The sequence below is a fragment of the Bacillus rossius genome, chromosome 1 (genome assembly GCF_032445375.1).
Source record: "Bacillus rossius redtenbacheri isolate Brsri chromosome 1, Brsri_v3, whole genome shotgun sequence".
Taxonomy (NCBI): domain Eukaryota; kingdom Metazoa; phylum Arthropoda; class Insecta; order Phasmatodea; family Bacillidae; genus Bacillus; species Bacillus rossius.
This window is the reverse complement of record NC_086330.1, coordinates 8,137,569-8,151,500: the sequence shown is the minus strand read 5'-3', so window position 1 is coordinate 8,151,500 and position 13,932 is coordinate 8,137,569. Positions and strand designations below refer to the sequence as shown.

At 42.7% G+C, this 13,932-nt stretch overlaps 1 protein-coding gene across 1 annotated transcript in view; it reads right to left on the bottom strand.

Annotated features, from left to right (window-relative positions):
• The window catches only part of LOC134528623 (bestrophin-4-like), a 273,946-nt gene that overhangs the window by 8,547 nt on the left and 251,467 nt on the right, over nucleotides 1–13,932 (bottom strand). The window contains exons 5-8 of the mRNA XM_063362374.1: nucleotides 11,436–11,674; nucleotides 10,123–10,242; nucleotides 6,302–6,409; nucleotides 2,328–2,589 (exon numbers count right to left, since the gene is read on the bottom strand). Coding sequence (XP_063218444.1) covers nucleotides 2,328–2,589; nucleotides 6,302–6,409; nucleotides 10,123–10,242; nucleotides 11,436–11,674 — 729 coding nt within the window. The remainder of the gene's footprint in view (nucleotides 1–2,327; nucleotides 2,590–6,301; nucleotides 6,410–10,122; nucleotides 10,243–11,435; nucleotides 11,675–13,932) is intronic.

The window sequence follows — 13,932 nt, the reverse complement described above, 5'->3', positions numbered from 1 at the left end:
GGGGATCGATGATTATTTATAAAAAGGTATATTGCCCCCCCCCCCCCCCCTTAGGAAATTTAGTTGTTGCGCCCCTGCACCCGGAGTGTCGTCTGAAACACGCCTCGAGTAGAAGTACGACTGTAACGGTCAGGCTGGTTTATGGGCCTAACGTCTCGTGCATCGAGTTCACTGCGGAATGACGTATCTGCGAGACGTCGGTCTCAACTCGTCACAAGCGCGGCTCCAGAGGAAGGGCGCAGGGGGGCGATAGCCCCTTCCGAGCCCAAATTTTACCTCTTATTTCTTTGTAGGGAATATTAATGTTAACTTAAATACTTTCGTTAATGTGCTAAACTCTTCTTTCAATTAAAAATTTGTACGAAAATACTTAATTTCAGTATTTGAGACCATGTATTTTGTGAATATCCCAAGGGCTATGTCATGATCATTAACTGCATCCTCCTGTGCGAGAGAGCCCTGTCCGAGAGATCTTCCTGGAGCCGCCGTTGACTCGTCAGGCGCTGCAGGCTGTTTGGGCCGTCCTATGATTCCCTGACGGTACTAAAAAAAACTTACATCAAGCTTCAGTTCGGGTTGTCACGGCAAGCTACCCCCCTTCGGTGAGCTTTTGTGAAATTCGCCTCAGGCCTGTCATAAGTTTCCAAGCAGAGCCAGTAACAAACAGCTCGACTCAAGATTGGCATAGCAAAACTTTCTCGGCAAGTCTACTTCAAGTAGCTCTGCAATCTTTCAGCGAGTCCGACTGTCATGAGGGTTGGCGTCTATCAGCACGTTGTGTAATAATGACGTGAAACATTTATATACTTACTGAATTTTAACGAGACACTAGTTGTGTGGTATTTAAAAATTATTACATTTCCATTGCATAATTTGTTTTGCATAATTAAGTAGCTGCCACATCTCTAATCATAACTTTTTTTTGCGGCTTTACAAAAATGAGAAATAAATTGATTACAGGACTAAACATCTGCAAGTTTATAAGTAAAAAAGAAACCTAACTTATTTTGGCTTCAAACCAGCAGAAAATTTTTCAAGACGTTTATATCAAATTTCAGGATTTTTTTAGCTCAAAAACACATTTTACTGTAATATTTCAAAGTAATACTTTAATAATAAGCTTCCAAATTTATATAATAAATGTATATACACACATACACAAAAAAAAAACAATGTACTTTATAAGAAAAGTCTATGAACTGTATGAAACGAATCTGAGTAAGAGAGTATTGTAGTCCTCTAAATTGAGATAAACTTAGATGTACAGCAAATGTCCTGTATGTAAAAAAAAATATGTGAGAGAGTCCTTCAGTACTCACCAATGTCGTGCAACACCTGACCTCGGTAACGAGCAAATTCCACGTGTTCTCATGTTGCTAATACACTAGTAATACCAAAATCGGACACGACATTTAACGTAGAATTCGCTGCTAGAAGTATATATGTCCCAGACAAATTTATGAATGTTTTGGGCGATCTTGGCCTTTTTTAACGGGAACGCACCACAATGCCGAAATACCACAACGCCGACAGCTTTAAAACTGCTGTGTACCACAACGCCGAAATACACTAAAGCCGAAAAATGTCATTGCAGGACTGCCACAAAGGTTAGGTTAGGTTAGACTAGGTTAGGTTAGGCTAGGATAGGCTAGGTTAAGTTATGTTAGGTTATTTTACGCTAGGTTAGGTAAGGTTAGGTAAGGTTAGGTTTGATTGTGGTATTTCGGTGTTAAGGTACATTTAAGAAACACACACAAATTCATTCAGTTGTTATTTCGGCGTTGTGGTACACAGCAGTTTTCTAGCTGTCGGCAGTGTGGTCAATTTTGACATTCGGCGTTATGGTATTTCGGCGTTGTGGTGACGACCCGGCCTTAACTAGAGGTCTGGGATTCTGGATATGTTATACCCGAGACAGGGTTACTGACCTGGCGATCGAAGTCTCCCCGAGAAGCTGTTCGACTATTGAATCATCTGACTAGCAGACCGAAATTTTAAAAACCAAATAATGAAACGGCTCCGATAAAAAAAAAGAAAAAAAAACTTGGAAATATATATAGCCTACACACACACACACACAAACACACACACACACACATATACCCCGTCTTTGGAACCTGTTTTCGAGAGAAAAAAAAAGAGAAAGGAGAATCTTATTAAAATACTTAAAATCTTGTTTAAAAAAACACACAAAGCGGTAAGTACGATAAGTAAGTTTCCCTTTGGCTTTGCGAACTCCGGTCCGCGCGCTCCGCCGCAGATGGCAGCACAGCCAAAGAGCTGGGTTGCTGCAGGGGCGGAGGGGGGGAAGAGAGGGAAGATAGGACCGGCCGGGGGGAAAGGGGCGCTCACGTAGTCGGCGTAGATGTCCTCGCAGTGGTGCGACTTCTTGCCCACGAAGATGTTGGCGTAGGTGGACTCGTGCGGCTTGACCTTGAGCAGGTCGCCGGTGCCCTTGGGCTCGCTGCGGCGGTAGTGCTCTGAGGCGACGGTGTAGGGCAGGTCGCGCGGCACCACCTCGTCCCAGTACTGGTCCTTGAGCAGCTCGGGGTGCTCCTCGTGCATCTCGTCCACGATCATGTAGGCCGCCTGCGCATAATGGCCCGCTATTCTCACTGCTCACAGCCTCCCCTCCCGACGAGTCGGAACTCACCACCTAGTAGAGACCGGAAAAAATTCGCGGATTCCTTTCGAGACAGGCTGGAAATCCAAACTCGTTTAGCTTAATGCTGCGCCAGTGATTGGCCCGCAATTTACCTGAAGGACTCTGAGCCAACGGCAAACACTCAACTAAACAAGTATCGAATCATAAGAATCGCAGTAAACAGGTATCCCGAGTCGGTAGCCAATGACCAGGTGATAGTTTCCCGAGTGCAGAGGGAATCGTGGAGTCTGTACTAGTGGTCATTGAAACCGCGAATTTTTCCAGTCCCTACCAACTAGGGACCGGAAAAAAATTCGCGGGTTCAATGACCTGCAGGATGAACTCAATAGTTCTACGTACACTCGGTCAAATGTAAACTCACTCATTGGCTGCTGTCTTGTGAGACGTCCCAACGTAGCAGCCTGTGATTCGATAAAGCCTTAGGTCGGGTGTTTCTAATTGGCTCAGAGTCATCCAGGTGAGTTGTGAGCCAATAGCAGAGGTAGCACTGAGGTATAACTATCTGTATTTTGGCCTACCGCGAAATGAATTCGCGAAATTTTTCCGGTCTCTATACCTTAGTGCTGCTTCTGCCATTTGGTTCACTGTCAATCTGGAGTAATGAGGGCCAATTAGAGACCCTCACTCATAGAAGTGTCGAATCACAGGCCGCCCAGTCGAGACGACTCGCAAGTCAACAGCCAATGAGCAGTTGACATTTGCCCGAGTGTGTAGAGTATAGTGGAGCCTATCCTGGAGGTCGTTGAACCCGCGAATTTTTCCGGTCTCTAATTATTATCTCTTTCAAATACAAAAATACAAATAATTTACCTCTATCTACACCTACTAAGCAAGAAGTTTCACTTCTGTGAACTCCGCGTACACTTTTATTTTAGTGTGTGGTGTTGAAAGACATCTCCCTCGTCGCCTGGGGCGCATGCTTTGTTCGCAGACACGCCTGCAACACGCCTGGCAGCCTGGCGAGCGATGCAGAAAACAAAATGTCGGTATCCAAGATGGCCGCCGGGGACAAAGGTCAAGGTCATTTAAGATGGCTGCCGCGCTAGCACACAGCGAGGACAGGCACCTCGCATTACGAATCTAGCTGTTCTTTAAAAACAAAAAGCTTTATTTTTTCACCCTGACATCTTTCACACACACACCGATATATTTTCCAGCTGAATTTCATGTAATACTAGTCAAACATAGAGGGATTTCACTTACTTGTCCGTTTCTCCGTACTGATAAGACATGGAAAATAATGAAATAAAAAAATCACAACCAATTATTGTAAGCGGTCATTAAATTGAGAAAAAAAATTTTTATGCTAGTTTTATTATAAATATACAATACATAGAAAAAAAATTTCACAATATTTTACGGAATGGCCCGTCGGACGGTATAAACTTCATTCGAAAAGCTCGGAATAAATTATAAATTTATACAGAAAGTTTTTAATTCCTACCAAAAAAAAGGGTGGAGTATAGCAACATTTGTTAAGATACAAGACGTTAAACAAGGGATTTTTTTTCCTAGCCTAACTTAAAATTAAAAGAATGCGGGAGGGGTCCAGGTAGGGAAGACTGTAAGTGCGTCTCAGGCATAAGCCTATATGCTCTAATCATGCTGGGTGTTAGCCATACAGGAGAGGTAGCATGCATCGTGTCCTAGGAGGGGGATTGGCCAGCCACGGCAGCGATTGGTCGCATGACTAACTCCCCTCACTGACTATACTAGACTATAACTAGAGATAGGTTGGGCCCAGGTAAAACCTGCATAGACAACAAGGGTTATCTCTAGAGACCGGAAAAATTCGCGGATTCAATTACCTCTAGGATAGCATCCATTATCCTCTGCATTTTTCAAGCAAACACGTGTGTTCATTGGGTGCTAACTTGTGAGGCGTCTCCACTAGGTAGCTTGTGATTCTTAGGTCGATAATCTCTCATTGGCCCAGAGAGCTCAAGTTAAACTGCGAGCCAATAGCAAAACCAGCATAATTGTACACGTGTTTGGATTTCAGCCTATCACGAAATTAATCCGCGAATTTTTCCGGTCTCTAGTTATCACTGCGCCCGTGAGTAGACAAGCATGGCTGGCGGCGACACTGAAGTGCTGTCGCTTACACTCGTGTCGTGGTTGGTGAAAGGCAGACGAGCCATTTAACGTCACCAAGTCATGGGCTCTTTCCGACCCACAACCAGCGTTCCCATCAACTCAAATGACTTGCAGTTCCATTCGCCTACGAGTCAGGCAACCCACCACGCACTGATGTGCGGATGCTTGCGTACTAACGTTTGTTGAGGGAGTGCCTCCCGTTTCAGGTCAAGATTTTATATTTTCAGTAATTACTAGAGACAGGAAAAATTCGCGAGTTCATTTCGCGATAGGCTAAAATACAAATAGTTATACCTCAGTGCTGCCTCTGCCATTGGCTCACAACTCACCTGGATGACTCTGAGCCAATGAGAAACACCCAACCTAAGGCTTTATCGAATCACAGGCTGCTACGTTGGGACGTCTCACAAGACAGCAACCAATGAGTGGGTGACATTTGACAGAGTGTACGTAGAACTATGGAGTTCATCCTACAAGTCATTGAACCCGCCAATTTTTCCGGTCCCTAGTAATTACACATAAACTTGTAGACTTTTTCAATTGTTTAACATTCACGAAATGAAAAATATATACAGCGCATACTTTTTGCATAATTAGCTGCCAAAGTTACATTTTTAACGTTTTTGGGTTGTACAAATAAGGAAAATTTAATTTATTGCAGAACTGAAACTTTTTAGGTTTAATTGCAATGCCACTGGCTACTTCAAGAAATGGTTCGATTTTCTTTCAGAAGATGTTAATTAATTTTACCTGGCATTTAAAAATTCACAAATTGGTTTCGATTTTGACAGCCAAGGTTCATGAAAAATGTTTTTGTGATAGAAGTGCAATCATGTCATGAAGTAGCCAGTTTGCAGTTAAACCTAAAAAGTTTCAGTTCTGCAATAAACCAAATTATCCTTGTTTTTACAACCCAAAAAAGGTTAAAAATGTAACTTTGGCAGCTAATTATGCAAAACGTATGCGCTGAATATATTTTTAATTTCGTGATTGTTAATCAATTGAAAAAAGTCTAAAAGTTGATCAGTGATTAATATTAATATAAAATCATGACCTGAAATAGGAGGCACCCCTTTAACCCAGCCCTCTTAGCATCATCCCTACCGGCCTGGGGCCCCCATGGGAGACAGTAAGAAGGTAAGTAAGTAAGTAAGTAAGCGTTCCACAGGGTTTCTTCTGGTTTTTCCTTGTTGAGCCGGCTCTCTTAGGCATAAGTAGGGACCGGAAAAATTCGCGGGTTCAATGACCTCCAGGATAGACTCCACAATCCTCTACACACTCGGGCAAATGCCAACTGTTCATTGGCTGTTGACTTGTGAGTCGCCTCGACAGGGCAGCCTGTGATTCGACAAATCTACGAGTGAGGGTCTCTAATTGGCCATCATTACTCCAGATTAACAGTGGACCAATAGCAGGAGCAGCACTACGGTATAATTATTTGAATTGTAGAATTTTCACGAAATGAATCTGCGAATTTTTCCAGTCCCTAGGCATAAGCCCATTCCGTCCCGGGTAAGGAAGGATGGGGGAGGGCTGTACCTTGAGATGTCTGTCGATGAGCCAGTTGAGCTCAATGTCGTCGTCATCCTCGCCGAACGGGTTGATGAGCACCTCGGCCACCTTCAGCCAGCCGATGTAGAAGCAGAACTGCCGACACACACACACGCACACGCACGAGTCGCGTGGGCTCGAGGCAGCACTCACGCACCTACACAACACGAGGGGTCGTTACTACAACGCCGAAATACCATAGCGCAGAACGTACAATAACGCCGAATACCATAACGCCGAACGTACAATAACGCCGAATGCCAAATTGACCGCAACGCCGACAGCTAGAAAATTGCTGTGTACCACAACGCCGAAATAAAGTACCAACGACGAAAAATGTTGATGCGGGGATGGGGGGCCACAGGAGCAAAATGAAAAACAACTGAATGAATTGTGTGTGTGTTTCTAAAATGGATCTTAACGCCGAAATACCACAACCTAACCTAACCTAACCTCACCTAACCTAACCTAACCTAACCTCACCTAACCTAACCTCTGTGGCAGTCCTGCAATTACATTTTTCAGCGTTAATTTATTTCGGCGTTGTGGTACACAGCAGTTTTCTAGCTGTCAGCGTTGTAGTCAATTTGGCATTCGGCGTTATAATTTTCGGCGTTATTGTACGTTCGGCGTTGTGGTACCTATATCGGCGTTGTGGTGCGTCCCCGAACACGAGCAACCACTCCGTCGTCAGTCTCCAGAGCAGCGGCACCCAGACTTCGGTGCCTGGCGCTACAGTGTTTTTACACTTTATTACATTTCTTCAAACTGTTGCTAGAAGTGTTTCTGCGAGAGGAACGGCCTCGTCTCTAACAGAAACTGCGTACTCTGCTGTAGGAACTAGGATTACACTTGTAATGAAAACAACAGAAGACTGTAACGTAAACAGTGCATGTTAAAGTTAGTAAGACGTAACTGTTTAGTAACCGCCACAAACAATATGTTTTCCAGTAGTAAAATAGTGAGGTTAGAAAAACTTTTTACCAATATTTTACTATATGCGGAAGCCAACATTATTTGCACAGAAATTCTAGATGTGTTATGTTGTTGAGAACACTTTATTACAACGTACTCACAAAACTGTTGTTTCGTAACTGCTTAAAGGTACTTATATCTGTATTTACCAATAGAGCTCATCACAAAACTATCTCTAAGCGGACTTTTCGGCTGACATTGCAGTCCCCATCTTCTGGGGCATCAGTCGCCTGCCAAGTGCCCGTGGTCATTGTGCATCCTTGTCTGGGTAAGGTGGGCATCCTTGACTGGGTAAGGCGTGTTTCCTTGTGTGGGTAAGTGGGTAAGGTGGGCATCCTTGTCAGGGTAAGGTGTGCATTCTTGTGTGGGTAAGGAGTGCTTCCTTGACTGGGTAAGGTGTGTTTCCTTGTGTGGGTAAGTGGGTAAGGTGGGCATCCTTGTGTGGGTAAAGTGTGCATCCTTGTATGGTAAGTGGGTAAGGTGGGCATCCTTGACTGGGTAAGGTGTGCATCTTTGTGTGGGTAAGATGTGCATATTTTCCTGGGTAAGGTGTGCTTTATGATTTGGTACGATGTGCATCCTTGTCTGGCTGGGTAAGGTGGGCTTCCTTGTGTGGGTAAGGTGTACATCCTTGTATGGGTAAGGTGTGATTCCTTGACTGGGTACGATGTGCATCCTTGTGTGGGTAAGGTGTGCATTCTTATCTGGGTAACGTGTGCTTTATGACTGGGTAAGGTGTGCATCCTTGACTGGGTAATGTGTGCATCCTTGTGTGGGTAAGGTGGGCATCCTAGACTGGGTAAGGTGGGCATCCTAGACTGGGTAAGGTGTGCATCCGTGTGTTGTTTAAGGTGTGCATCCTTGTGTGGGTAAGGTGTGCATCCTTGTCAGGGTAAGGTGGGCTTCCTTGTGTGGGTAAGGTGTGCATCCTTGCCTGCGTAAGGTGTGATTCCTTGTCTGGGTAAGATGTAAGATGTACTTCCTTGTGTGGGTAAGGTGTGCATCCTTGACTGGGTAAGGTAGCTTCTTTGTGTGGGTAAGGTGTACATCCTTGTGTAAGTAAGATGTGCTTCCTGATCGGATAGAGCTGTTCACCAATCAAGGGTCGCCAGACAAAGTGCAGATCTACACGTGTCAAAAGCAAGTCAGTAAAAATTGGCAAATGATAATAAATAGTAATCAACAAATTGTCTATATATGACAATTCTTTTCTTAGAAATGTAAATGGTTAGGGCGAGTGTTTTCAACATTTTCTTGACAGTAAAAAGGTTCATATAAAACGTAAAGCGCCAAAGCATCAGAGGAACACGAGTCACGTATGATTGCTGTCGTCTCTGAAGTCTCACAGAAGCGACTCCACAGAGCGATGCCCTGCAGAGGCAATATGGCAGCCTGTAAAGTCCTTGATGCGCCCAATAGCTACAGCTAGACAGCACCATAATTTTTTTTCAATTTATTTATTTCGTGATTTTGAACATTATTTTTAATAATTTCATAATTCAGCCATATTTAATTGTTTATAACAGGTTTTTTTTTCTATAAACAAGTCCTTATGAACTTAAAGGAAAATTTCTGTCAGTCCTAGGATGCACTGAAAGCATGAAATCGTGATCTATAAAGTTTTGTTTTAACCGTTCGTATATAGCATTCGTCTTAGAAATATTTATTTTTATTTTACCATTAATTAAATCGATAAAAATTAGGTTTCTCTAAAATCCTAAAAAAAAGTCAGCTTTCTATGAATTTTGGAAAAACCTAATTTGAATTGATTTAATACTAAAAAATACATAGTTTTAAGACGAAGCCCTCATAAGAACGATTTATCTAAAACTGAATAACACGAGATTTCATGATTTCAGCACATGGTAGGACTGACAAAGAAAGTTACCTTCAAGCTCATGAATACAATTAAAAAAGGGGGGTTGTCTTTAAAGTCGGTTTACGGACGATAATTTTACGTGATAACGTCATAAGAAAACATTGATGAAAAAATTGCATAATTTTTAATTTTCAAATATTATTTACAGTTTTTGCATAAAATTTAATTTAAATAATTGTGTTAAAATATAATCACGATCAATTAGAGCTAAAAAGGCCCCCCTTAAACCTGTTTGATATCATAGAAGATTTTCTCGCACGGTGGTTGCGCGGTTCTTGCACGCTCGGCTCAGAAAGGAACATGACAATTTTTGACGTGACAACGTCTAATAAATCGATGAACGCCGGCTGCACGCACTAAAAAGTGTCCCGTTACGCACATGTTCCGTTACGCTGTGTTCCGTTACGCTGTCGGCGAGTGCAGTAATAATAGGTTATTTTACAATTGACTAAAAAATTATGGTGATTCTATAATTCATGATAGATATTTGATTACACTTTATTTATATGTAAACTTGTTCATAATTATATTTAAACTTTATAGCTAAACGCCAGTTTTTAAAATTAATTACAAGTCATCTACACGTGAACTGTTTCGTCGACTGTTTATAAAGTGAAGTGAAAAGTTAATGCGGTTTTCATTGCTTATTACAACAACAATTTCTGCAAAAAAAGTTAATTATTCTTGCATTTTAAAAATCTGATTACTAGTAGGATTTAAAGTATTTATTCTTTTTTATTATTAAAATAAAAATGATTCAATTTTATTCATAAAAGTATGCAATCATTTCATCAATGTTTTGTTACGACGTCGTCACGTTAAACTATCGTCCGTAAACCGACTTTACAGACAAACAATTTTTCGTGCGTGCAGCCGGCGTTCATCGATTCACAAGACGTCACGTCGAAAGCGCTATGTTATCGCCTGGTGTGGAATGACGGCGGGGGACACTCACTTGCAGCGCGGTGAAGAAGGGGAAGTACATGTCCAGCGCGTCCGTGTCGGAGTTCTGGATGAGGTACTGGCGGCCCAGCACGGCGGACAGGAAGTACATGTACACGGACAGCGTCACCACCTGCAACACGCGCCGCTCGCTCGATCTCCACGTGTCACCACGGGAAGCCTAACATGTACATCAAGTTCTGTCCCTGCCCGAACACGCCCGAATATTCACCCTCTGTCAACTTTGGGTTTTTCATATATATTTATATTTCTCTGTTTATTTTAATGTAGCTATACTAACCTAACTAACCGTCCATAGTGTTCTAATGTAGCTAACCTAACCGACCACTTTTAATATTTGAATTCATTTTTCCTACGCAAAAATGAAACAAATCCCGAGGTTGGCCGAAGGTGAATTTACGGGCGTGTTCGGGCAGGGACAGAACTTGATGTACATCTTAGGCTTCTCTGTAAACCATACGAGCGGACAAGACGGTTACGAAACAAACCTCTCTGCCTTCGACGACGAGCAGGTGGGGTTAGAGTTAAAACATTTCAACCATAAAAAAAAAATAGCCAGTCATGGGGACTGTCACACAGAAGTGAAAACTTAAAACTTTGTTTTTAAATGTGTGATACGTAGAGACCGGAAAAATTCGCTAGTTCATTTCGCGATAGGCTAAAATACAAATAGTTATACCTCAGTGCTGCCTCTGCTATTGGCTCACAACTCACCTGAATGACTCTGGGCCAATGAGAAACACCCAACCAAAGCTGTATCGAATCACAGGCTGCTACGTTGGGACGTCTCACAAAACAGCAGCCAATGAGTGGGTGACGTTTGACCGAGTGTACGTAGAACAATGGAGTTCATTCTGCAGGTCATTGAACCCACTAATGTTTCCGGTCCCTAGTAATATGTAGAGACTGGAAAAGTTCGCTATTTCGATGACCTCTAGGATAGACTGCACAATCCCCTACACACTCAGGCAAATGCACTCTGCTCATTGGCTATTGACTCGTGACACCTTATAACCGGGACGCTTGGGATTCGATACTGTTTTGGTTGAAGGTTTTTCATTGGCTCAAAATTCTTCAGTTGAACTGTGAGTCAATCACAGAAGCAATATAAAGATACAGCTGTTTGGATTATAGCGTATCATGAAATGATCCCGCGAATTTTTCCGGTCTCTAATCATTTGCAAGAGTACGGAAACTTTTGTTCTCTTGTCTACACGCGTGCAAGCAATGACTGAAACGAGAGTATATGAGTCGGAGATGACACAGGTCGCCCAGCCGAGCGCCAGGACGGACACGAGCACGCACCTGCGTGTACACGAGCGGCACGCAGACGGTGTCGTAGCCGATGAGCGAGCCCAGGCGGCGCCGCATGTCGGACAGCTCGGTCAGGATGGTCTGCACCAGGTGGTCGCTGCCCAGCAGGCCCTCCTTGCGGGCTCGGTTGATGATGTTGGTGGCCCACGTGAGCGGCATCCAGTACTTGGACATGTTGGTCTTCTCCTCCATCATCTCAAAGATCTTCCGCTCGCTGTCCATCATGATGCCTGCGGACATGCCCGTCTCAACATTCCGGCAGCAAGAGGTGCGCGTGTGTGGGGGGGGCCCCTTTACCCAAGGAGCGCCAAGCTCGAGTTCCCAGATCTTATTCATAGAGACCTGAAAAATTCGCGGATTCATTTAGTGAAATACTACAGTTCAAATAATCATACCTTAGTGTTCTGCTTTTGCCATTTGGTTCACTGTTAATCTGGAGTCATGGGGGCCAATTAGTAGAGACCCGGAAAATTCGCGTGTTCAATGACCTCCAATGATAGACTCCTCTATCCTCTACACACTCGGGCAAATGCCAACTGTTCATTGGCTGCTGAATTGTGAGTCGTCTCGACTGGGCAGGTTGTGATTCGAAACACTTCTATTAGTGAAGGTCTCTAATTGGCCCTCATTACTCCAGATTAACAGTGAACCAATGGCAGAAGCGGCACTAAGGTATTATTATTATTTGAATTGTAGCATTTCACGAATTGAATCCGCGAATTTTTCAGGTCTCTACCCAAGGAGCGCAAAGCTTGAGTTCCTAGATCTTATTCTATAGAGACCTGAAAAATTCGCGGATTCATTTAGTGAAGTGCTACATTTCAAATAATCATACCTTAGTGAAGATTCTGCCATTTGGTTCACTGTTAATCTGGAGTAATGAGGGCCAATTAGAGACCCTCACTCATAGAAGCTTCGAATCACAGGCCACCTAGTCGAGACGACTCACAAGTCAGCAGCCAATGAACATTTGGCATTTGCCCCGAGTGTGTAGAGGATAGTGGAGTCTATCCTGGAGGTCGTTGAACCCGCGAATTTTTCCGATCTCTAGCCATCTGTACTACTATTCAGTTGAATAGACAGAATTTACAAAACCAAACCAAGCACAGCTTGACTTGCAGCATCCCTGGTTGAGGGGGTGGGGGGTGGGAAAGGGGGTGTTAGTACCGGGACCGCCCCTGAACAAGCACGCAGTCTAGTGGTGCGTGGGACAACGGTGGGATGTGAGCGGTAACCGTCACATTATTAGGCACAGTAATTAACGCAAAGGTGTACTGCAAGTCCCATTCGTCATACATATTTCGCGAAAAGATTCTGAGACCAGTTGAAAGTTAACACACTGTAGCATCATCTGTGTTTCGTTATTGGGTGAGTTTTTTTTTTTTTTTTTTTTTTTCGATTTATGTCGATCGTTTCATAACCAATCACAGTAATTCAAGCGGAATCAAACACGTTCTGAGTGGCTCGGTCAAATATGGCAATGACTTCTCTCGTAGACGGCCGCAAATCACAAGTAAGAAACCGCTGGTGCGTGTACATCTTTTTGCAGTCTATTAAGCGTTCAGATTTTTTCACTAAAATTGCCTGCACCTATCCATTCGGTAGTTACAAGATTCTCTACCAGGATATGCATAACTAACATATTATTCAGAGAACAAAATGTGTTTACCCATTTTAACCTACCAAAAAAATATATAGGTATAGGTATACAATTTAAATTTGTGACACGGAAACGACCTCAGCCTATTCTTATTTATTGTCTTATTTTAAGCGGCGAAGTTAAGGCGTACCGCCTTATCTTACACTTAACCACATACATCTTTACTAACTGGGTACATGCAAAGTAAACCTGATAAATATTATAGCCTAGACATACCAAAAATTGTCCCAAATACATTTAAATAAAAACTGGAATTAACATATCAGTACAAATATGAAAATAACAAAAAAATAAGCATATAAGATACACATGAGCTACCTAAAGTAAAATATATTATAGGCAAAATATAAAAAAGCCCTTTTTTTAATCCATATAATGCTAAAGTTATAAAGATTTAAATATATTTAACAACCTAAACATTTATGTAAAAACTAACGAAGACACAAACAATTTAAGTATATACACCAATAAATTTTCTCACAATAAATCATACATATACACGTACATTCACACATATTCAATCACACATATCTGATACCACAGCTGAACCTGATTATCGGAGCTAGGCAAGTACCTGAATAATGTTTTCTTAAACGCAGAAAGGTAATTTTGAAGTCTTATTGACTCGGGTAGAGTTCATTCCAGGCACGAGCAGTAGTCACAGAGAAAGATTTTTAGTATACATTTTCTTTTTCTTCCGTGAACTGACATCATTCACACATCTTGATTATTATTAAACCTCGCGGGATCCCAGGAAGATCTGCACGCCGTGCGCATGCGCGGGTAGGCGGGGCGACAGAGTCCACGTAGAGGTCATAACAGACGTGC